This window comes from Danio aesculapii, chromosome 11 (genome assembly GCF_903798145.1).
Source record: "Danio aesculapii chromosome 11, fDanAes4.1, whole genome shotgun sequence".
NCBI classification, from domain to species: domain Eukaryota; kingdom Metazoa; phylum Chordata; class Actinopteri; order Cypriniformes; family Danionidae; genus Danio; species Danio aesculapii.
In genome coordinates this window covers 6,479,657-6,489,144 of record NC_079445.1, presented here as the reverse complement: position 1 = coordinate 6,489,144, position 9,488 = coordinate 6,479,657, and the positions used below count along the sequence as shown (strand labels likewise).

Below are 9,488 nucleotides of genomic sequence, written 5' to 3'. Positions count from 1 at the left end.
TAAAAGGATAGGTCACCCACAAATGAAGCTTTATTCACTACTTTCTCAGCCTCAAGTGGTTCTAAACCTTTACTAGTTCCATCTTATGTTGAGCATATAAGAAGATATTTTGAAAAAACCTCCATATGAGAAAAAACAAACACTTAGGAACCCGATGGTTACAAGTTTCCAACATTTTTTTCAAATATCTTCTTTTGTTTAACAAAAGAAGGAAACAAGTGAAGGGTGAGTAAAGGCTGATTTATACTTCTGCGGCAAGCACATGCCTATGCTTTGGCACAGCCTGCGCGTGGACGCATAGCCCTCGCTGACGCTAACGCGCACCTCAAAAAATACATTGCGTTTTTTTACGCTGCACTTCAGAATATATATGTAACTCTTGTTGTATGATTGAAAATTTGGATGCAACCCTCATTCAGAACATTGTTTTCCATTGGAACCTTTTCAGACAGGAAAGCATTGACTGAGTGCATTCAGTGGAAAGCCATGCTGTTCAGCTCCATCCCATGTACAAGTACAAGCCTGCTCTTCTTTTAAGTTGACACAAAACCCAATCAAACTTAGGATGTGCTTTTGCGTTAACATTTTGAATGGCATGTGTGTATCCTTTAAAAGGTGCTTCAAAATGTGCAGGTCTAGAATCAGTCTTAACCTACTGATTTTCTTGGGTACGATAAAGTATGTGATGTAAAACTTCAGCCTCCGCTAGAGGGACCAGCCCGATTGCATTCTTCACCAAGAGAACAGCAATCTTCTCTCTCAAAACAGCATCATCGAGGTGTAATATACACCCCTGAACTTGGAGGGCTGTTTAGCCAACTGAAATGTATAGAGTCCGATCATTCAAAGGAACCATCAAGACTGGGCTGGGCAGCACCCGCAGAGCCTGTATAAGCGACGGCAACAGAATCCTCATGAACATACCAGTGGCACTGCAGAAAGTACAAAAACCTGACTCCAATGCAAGAGAACGATTGAAGATGGGGGAGTGAAAGCAGTGTCACTCACTCGACTGGCTGCATCTGCAGTGATACACTCAGAGTCCTTGACTGTCAACAAATAGGCAAGGCAAGGATATGGGGGCATCGAGAAAGTGTACCATATTTGCATCCCACAAATCTGCCAGGTTTAGATGGTGGGTCTGGGCCACTAGTGCCCATGCAGCTAACTTTGTTGTCACCAGTGCAAAGTCGGTAGTAGCCCTCCAAGTTCAGGGGTGTGTATTACACCTCTAAATTTTGAAATAGACTCTAGAGGAACCACCCTCATTCTGTTCTCTCAAGACCTCAGGCTGGTTTGGAAAGTGGATATGCAGGGTGGAGATGGCCTGGCCTGCTGCACTGTAATCTCAAGTGTTGAGGGATGCCAAAAACGTTCTCCACCTGTGGGATACCCAAGTACACCTGTCTGGCACACCATCAAGTGTTGTGAGAGTGGAGGACCTCCTTGAGCGGATAAAGGCAAGTAGATATCACGGTGACCTCCAAGTGGACGGGATTATAGTCCAAGTAAGCTGGGTTTAGGGTTGGGATAGGTGTTCAAGTTAATAAAACACAACAGGTTTCTGTGAGGTTGGGTTTAGGGTTGGGATAGGAGAAGACATTAATAAAACAACAGGTTACTGTGAGGTTGGGTTTAGGGTTGGGATAGAAGAAGACATTAATAAAACAACAGGTTACTGTGAGGTTGGGTTTAGTGTTGGGGTAGTAAAAGTTAATAAAACACAATAGGTTGGATTCCGCATCACATACAAGAAATTAAATAAATTAATGCTCCAAGTTTGTACAGCCCACTTGGAGCTTGCTCTGACCTCCGTTTATACCTGTCTCGATAAAGGTGCTTTCCAAGCCAGAGTGAGGCTCCTTGTGCACCTTTTGGGAAAAAGGGGACAGGGCAGAGAGGGTTTAGTTTCCTTTAATCTTTTTGCTGCCACTTGCCCAAATTCATCTGAAGGAGATGCAGACAAAAAGAAAGAAGCAGTGAGCCGTTGAGGAGCAGAAGGACTGGCCCACTGTAACCCTCAGATCTCCCTGCTGGGTACTTACAGAAGAGGCTTGTACATCGAGTTGTACAGATCCAGTGAAGCTCCCAGAGATCAGGGAGAAGTAGAAACTTTTTTTGAAACTGTCAAAGGAATTGCTTTTTTAAGCAGAATCCCTCATCTTGTCCATCTTCAGCGTAACAGTGAGACCTACTGAGATGAACCTGCTCTTTACCTTCTGTTAGTATAACTTGAAATAGGACCAAGCGGTGACCTTGAAATTTAGGAAATTCAATTCATGTTTATTTCTATAGCACTTTTTACTATGTAGATTGTGTCAAAGCAGCTTAACATAGAAATTCTAGTCAATTAAAACTGTGTCAGTGCAGTTTTCAGAGTTGAAGTTCAGTTTAGTTTCAGTGTGGTTTAAATTTCACTGCTGAAAGTCCAAACACTGAAGAGCAAATCCATCGATATGCAGTTCCACAAGTCCCAAATTAAGCAAGCCAGTGGCGACAGCGCCAAGGAACAAACTTCACCAATTTACAAAAGTGAAGGAAAAAAACCTTGAGAGAAACCAGGCTCAGTTGGGCACGACCATTTCTCCTCTGGCCAAACTTCTTGTGCAGAGCTGCAGTCTAGGTGCCGGAGGCTGAAGAACGCTGGACGTCCATCATGGAGAAGCTACAAGTGTGAGTAGGTCACCGGCAGGTGTTCACGCTGGGCCATGGGATCAATGCGAAGACTCATCTGTCACTGGGGTCGTTCAGGATTCAGTCTCATGCTCTCCACTCCTTCATGACCATCACAGCATCTGCTCAGCATACATCCTGCTCCAGGATTATTGATAACTTGGTATCATCTCTTCAAAGATCTTGGATCACATCAATGGAGCTGCACAATCTCTAGAGGCCTTGGGATGAGCACCCCCAGGTGGAAATAGAGAACTGTAGAAATAGAAATTGTAAGTTGTTCTATATTGTAGCTCTCCACTGTATATCTTTCAAATAATTTTGTGAAGAGGTGACAAATTCTACATTGTGACGAATGATTACAAGAAGAGTTGTCTAATAGAACCATACACAATGATATGGACATGCCAGCAACATCTTTCTAGAAGTAAGGATAATTTTGTTTTGTTATCATTAAGAATATGTTTATAGAATATGAATCTGTATCTATGAATATGTATCTATATATGCTTAAAAAAGGCTAAACAAATCTTATAATTATGAATGGCAGAAATCAACGCAGCAATGCAATAAAGTGTCCTCAAGATGTCGCAGTCGTACAGCTGAACATAAGAAAACAGTCGTAATTCTTCTCTTCTTTTTTTTAAAGTGAATTACTTTCGTTTATTTACAACGGAGATTTTGACCTAATTGTTTGTGGTTTCTTCAGTAATTGCTTTGTTTTGATTCTTTGACCATACAAACTCATTTGAATCCCTGATTATGTATCCTGCTATTGAGCAGCTCCGAAGTTAACAGATAATAGTCGGAAGAGTATTAAGGTCATGTTTTTTTCTCCTTTATTGTGTTAATGATCATTAACCTTTTTCACTCTGCGACCTCCTTAATTCCAAGTATTTTGTTTGGTGGTAAACAACGATGAAAGGAAAACCTAAATCAAGAGGCTAAATTCTTAGAAAGAGTCTTTAAACTTAACACTTACAAATACAGCTTCCAAAAGCTTTATGTTGTTTGGCGCCAATGCCACAGAAGAGCCTGTTTTTCCACTATAACCTTTTGGAACCATGTACCCCGGACAAACGGTTTTCTCGTTTACTCAATTTTTACTCTCATGTTCCAAACCTGGATGACATTGTTTGGATTTTGGATATTGTCAGACCAAGAACCATAACTTTAAATATGGCTATGATTAAATTAGAGTTCACACAACATCTTCCTGTTCATTGCAAGAATGCACAATGGATTTTGATCGTCTGTCAAAGTTGTACTGTTCATCAGCTTGGGAATAATGAAAAAGTTGTGTTGATATTGCTGTGAGTGAACTTCTTATAGTTATGCCTTGCTTTACATTAACTAAATAATGACTGAATCTTCTCTTTTGGTGTAATTGTTTTACAAATGAAACAAACCTTGGTAGCGCTAAAGAAAAAGGGTGCAAAATTTTGACACTGAGCTGACGTCTACCGTTGTCCTATAATAACCATGGTTTATCTTTCTTCCCCAAAGTCAGAGTTTGCCTTCTTTTGCAGATTCAGCTTCCTGTTTTCGTCTTCAAGCTCATCAGCAATCTGTTACAGGATTTTGTGAGAACGTTTTAGTCAGTTTCAGAAAGCCTCTGTAAATTATTTCCGCTGAGGATGGATTGGCGAGGAGACAATGGCCTGCAGGAAAACCCCTGACTTACTTCATGTTCCCTGTTCACACTCTCCCAGACACCGCTGTCAACCGTGAGCGTCATCGTCAGCTCGGGATCAAACGTGCTGCCGCCTCCTGGACTTCTGGGAGAGTTTGTTATTCATTCCTGCGAGGAGGATGACGACGGGTCACCATTGTTGTCCCTCCGACTCCACCGATAGTCTCTGTGGCTCTGCAGGAAACCGTGTCAGATGGGCTGTTTTGATCGTGTGTGTTTATGTATCTGATCTGATCCAGGAAGAGATGCTTTTGTCCTTTGCAGGAACATTGTTTTCCTTGGCTAAAGTAGACGATCCCAGATTGACTGCTGAAATCACATTTCATTAGCTCATTATTAAATATTGAGAAACGGCTACATGGACGCCAAGAACGTATTAACGCAAAGCTCTTATGAAGTAAGTGTTGTTGAGATGTGTGACGGTGGTCCAAATTGGCTGTCAGTGTTCGATGATTTATGAGGGAAAGTAAGGGAGGAGCAATGCTTTGTTTATCTCTGGAGATCTCCACAGGTTCAGCTTGGAGTAACCTCTGGAGCTTTCCTGGGGAGGGCCCGGAAAAAGTCACACTGCGGGAAGTGTGTCTCTGGGTTTATAAACACAGATCCTGCCTTGTGTCCTGCTAGAAGTGTTTACATCTGATTATCCACAAGTGTGACAGTGCTGCGGGGTATTTTGGTAACCTTTTGACCAGGTGTTTTTTTTTTTTCTTTCACAAAAAACTCCAAGAATCAAAGTCCTCCGAAGGTTCATCTCTTTCCCACAACTGGACTGCAGAAATGTACAAGAACAGCTACTCCCAGGCCACGTTCGGACTGGAGGCCAAACAAATCCACAAGGCGAAAAAGGGGAAAAGCTGCGGCTACTACATGAGGATTGTGTTCTTCTTCTCGTCTCTGATACAGTCGCTTATCATCGCCAGCTTGGTGCTCTTCCTCGTGTACGGACAGCCAGAGAAGAGCGCAGAGGAGAAGAGGCTGGAAGACCTACAGCAGGCCTACGACACGCTCTCCAAAGACCACACCAAACTGCGAAAGGAGAAAGCTGATCTTGCTACAGCCCTCAAAACAAAGAGTGGAGAGAAGGACGCAGCAGACAAGGAGATCACGAAACTGAAAACTGACCTTAACATGACAATTGCAACCAGCAAAAACTGGCAGAGATTACATGTAAGTACTCTATTTGCTTGTGACAATTTGAGTGATATTTCGATTAACAACCCAGGATTCTGCCGTCGTTTACTCACTCTCATGTCATTTCATAACTGTTAACACACAAGAAAGAAGATATATATTTTTAAATGTTTCCAATATATAATATAACTTTACTGGACTGAACACTGGCTTTAAAAAAAGTCAAGTTCAATATATTTCTTGTGTCCCAATTATGAAGGTTGACATTTCATTTTGTGTGAACCATCATTTTATTCTAAGATATTATAAAGTTAATCTTATCTGATTACCATCAAATTCATTAATGGTTCAGATGGTGGTATATATGGTATGTTTTATGGCAAGGGTGTCCGAACTCGGTCCTGGAGAGCCGGTGTCCTGCATAGTTTAGCTCCAACTTCCTTCAACACAGCTGCTTGGAGCTTTCTAGTATATCTAGAAAGACATTGATTAGCTTGGTTCAGGTGTGTTTAATTGGGGTTGGAACAAAAATATGCAGGACACCGGCCCTCCAGAGTCGATTGAGTTTGGGCCGCCTTGTTTTATGGTATATTAAAATTGTAACCCCAACAATAATGACTCTGTTTTACAGAGTCAATGTGAGGCCAATTCTAAATTGAAGCTTTCAAGCACTCGAAATACTCCCGTCCTGTGTCCACCAGCTAACCCCAATCAGAGTGGTGAGTCTATTAACCAATCCATTAATAATGAATGTCACGAATGAACCATCCTGTAGACATCTCCCTCTCTTCTTGTCTCAGGTGAAGTAAAAACTCTGAATACTCTACTGGACCAGCAGAAGGCATTGTATGGGATCCTGAAGAGTAACTTCAGCCAGACTGTGGAGTACCTTAAAGGTGATCTGGACAATGCAGTGAAGGATAAAAATGAGCACCACGGCCAGGTGATACAGCTGAGACAGGAAAACAAAGATTTGAAATCTCAGCTTGATGTTTACACCAAGAAATGCAAAGAAGACTTTGCCGACTCCCTCCAAGGCATCCAGTCGGTCACAACTGCCTTCCTGACCAAAATTGACAACTTCTTCACCAACTCGGTCACGTTTCACCTCACCTGCCCCAAGCAGGAGGAGCAGATGGACAGGATTCGCTCCAACTGCTCTAGCCTCTCCCGGCAGGTGGAGGACAAGTTCCAGAGCTACCTGAACAACGTGGGTGCCAAAGTCTCCAATATTCAGAAACAGAGCAGCTGGTTGGAGATACAGAATGAGAAGCTGACTTCAGAACTGGACAAGTGCAAAACAGATGCGGAAAAAGAGGCATCGGACAGCAGCAAAAAACTGCAGGACGCCCAGACGACGTGTGACAGACAACTGGAACAGCTTCTCAGGGAGCAAACCAGACTAAGAAACGCCAAAGATCTAGTAGATACCGAGCTCTCTGTGAAGGAAGCCACTATTATATCTCTGCAAAAAGGCTGCACACCACAGGTAGGGGGTCATGTAGGAATCATGAACGCCAACTAGAAAATCTTTACGTTTTTTTAACTATGTTTAACTGTATGTTAAATGTTGTGCAGGCCAAACCTTCTGGTTTTCAGCCTTTGGGAACAGCTGGCCACTATCCCTCCACATCAGGTTGAGGCTCTTAACCACAAAGGGTGAGTCTTATGTCATGTGCTTTACTTCATCAACTATGTGAGCACTGGGAAAGCTTTAGGTCTTAAACTAAGTTCCTGGAGCTCTGCACAGCTTAGCTCCCAATCCCACCTGCTTGGTTGTTTCTAGTATTCCCAAAGATCTTGAGATGATGAGGTGTGTTCAATTATTGTTGGAGCAAAACAGTTTACAGCTGTGGACCTCCAGGAATTGCTTTTGAGACCAATGACGTAGTACTGTACACCTAGGGCGTCAAATCCTACTCCTGTCCAGCCGGGATCAGCTCCGGCACATTCACCTAGAAGTTTCGAATCTGTCTGACGACCTTGCTTTACTGGTTTAATTAGGGTCCTGGAAATTAGAATGCTCAAATTAAACATTAGATATCAAGTATAACAATTGGGAGCGTCTCAATTAGCTCCATAGCTCCCGAGGTCGTGGATCAGTAGGTCGTGGACACAAATCTGTGCACTGGTAAGGACAGAGTTTGGTTCACTAGAAATTGGGACATGGAGTGCGATTCGTTGTACAACATCAACACTAACATTTATAAATGGCGGTAAAATTAGTATTTTTCATATAGAAATTTTTACGACGTTTAAAAGATGCGTTATAGCTAATTAAATTCACTACTTCATAAACCAGCACCAATTCAAAGACTAAATGTTTTCTAGATAACCTGACTAGCTAAATTCGTTCCTGTTAAATATACTGTAGATACATTTTCGTCCTGAGGTTCATGTTAGAAAAACGTCTGTCGTTATGTTTGACGATTTGGTTCACTTGATTCATGTCTCACGCTTCCGAACTTACATTAGGGGACTATACTGCTCATGGCTGCGCCCTGATATTCACAATGCATTGTGAGTCTTTTAAAGGCGTGAATGTTTTAGTGCATTTGAGACAGACCTTAAAATGGCTGACTCCATGATCAGTGCCATTAAAAATGGAGTTGATTGAGACGCACCTCATGTCTCTCTATGTGGCACTTTGTCAAAATAACAAACAATTGTACAAATACATTGAGTACGTTTCAAATCTTGGATCGTGTGGTACTGCAAAATATTTTCAATCAAGTGACCGTGCATACTTCACTGCTTCAGTTGTTTTTGTCTCGAAATTAAAACCGTTTCGCATAGTAACATTGAAAATTTGCACCTACAGAAAAGCCCTTGACTCACTCACGAAGCATTTGGTTTAACGACAGTCGGTTTTTTCCTGACAGTTCTCTCTCTTTTCCGCAGGTTGGGTGTGGAGAAGGGAATGATCTGAATCTCAAGGCCGGACGCTGTGTTTCTGAGTATCTTATGCGGGAGTTTCCTGATTTTGAGCCTGTGATCTCTTTTGTAAATAATGTTGTCACTGTGGATCACTGTAAATGGACATGCACTGATGTTTAGTTCACTGTATAGTTGTATTCACGGGCTGGAAACTTGCAGGACTTGACGTTCATTAAGGGTCATAAATGTACTTAAATGGGAGTAAATACAAGACTGTTTTTCCTTCAAGCTACGCATTTAAGTTACACGTTTTATGCCATCAGTTAATATTTAATATCGAAGGAATCCGATTCTTTGCTGTGATGTATATAATATTGTTTTCACATTTAATAATTGTTTCAGCGACTACATTTCATGTATTTGCTGGACTTATTGACCTTTTTCTTAATAGTTTGTTCATGTTGATCTGATTGTTTTGATTAAATAAACATACTTTTTTTATTACAAATGATATTCTAGTTTCATTTTTCCTACTTAATGCAACGTGTACATAAGCAGGATCCATACACATTTTTACTACTAAAATTCCTGACTTTTCCAGAACATTTTCATGACGTAATGTTTCATGTAGTGTCTACATAAACATGGTAAATAATAAGAAAAACAATGACGTTCAAATTTATAACAGCATATCAAAGAACACAACAATCTATTTCGTTTAAATTTGTTTTTATATCTATGCAAAATTGATTTTGATAATGCTTACACAGCACTAACAATGTGGGAGCAAGTTTTTGGCCGAGAACAAACTAACCTATATTCAAGTTAGGGGCTGCACAATGTATCGTTTTAGCATCGATATCTGCAATAGTCACATCGCAGGATATGCAATGTTGGGACTATAGTTTAATATAGAGTTTAATCATAATGGATTAAAAGTTTATCATCTGCATGCATTTTTAAAGAGATGGTTCACCCAAAAATGACCATTTACATTCCACCCTTTTCAATGTTTCATGTTTCAAACATTTATGAGATTTCTTTTTTTCATGAACACAGAAAGAATATAGTTTAATAACTGAGTGAAGAGTGAGTAATGAGTAAACTGTCCCTT

The 9,488-nt window shown here is 41.0% G+C and overlaps 1 protein-coding gene across 1 annotated transcript; it reads left to right on the top strand.

Moving 5' to 3' along the window:
• The first annotated feature begins 4,445 nt into the window (after positions 1 to 4,445).
• Positions 4,446 to 8,852, top strand: plvapb (plasmalemma vesicle associated protein b). The gene is made up of 5 exons (XM_056468348.1): positions 4,446 to 5,533; positions 6,129 to 6,216; positions 6,298 to 6,986; positions 7,076 to 7,156; positions 8,399 to 8,852. Exons 1-4 carry the CDS (start codon positions 5,144 to 5,146, stop codon positions 7,136 to 7,138), a joined length of 1,230 nt encoding a protein of 409 aa, XP_056324323.1. The 5' UTR covers positions 4,446 to 5,143; the 3' UTR covers positions 7,139 to 7,156; positions 8,399 to 8,852.
• The last annotated feature ends 636 nt before the right edge of the window (positions 8,853 to 9,488 follow it).

Excerpts from the sequence above, each read along its gene's own strand:
- plvapb (XM_056468348.1), top strand. The coding sequence starts at position 5,144 with ATGTACAAGAACAGCTACTCCCAGGCCACGTTCGGACTGGAGGCCAAA. Across the intron at positions 6,217-6,297 it reads AGCTAACCCCAATCAGAGTG|GTGAAGTAAAAACTCTGAAT; the intron begins GTGAGTCTATTA and ends TTCTTGTCTCAG. Across the intron at positions 6,987-7,075 it reads AAAAAGGCTGCACACCACAG|GCCAAACCTTCTGGTTTTCA; the intron begins GTAGGGGGTCAT and ends AATGTTGTGCAG.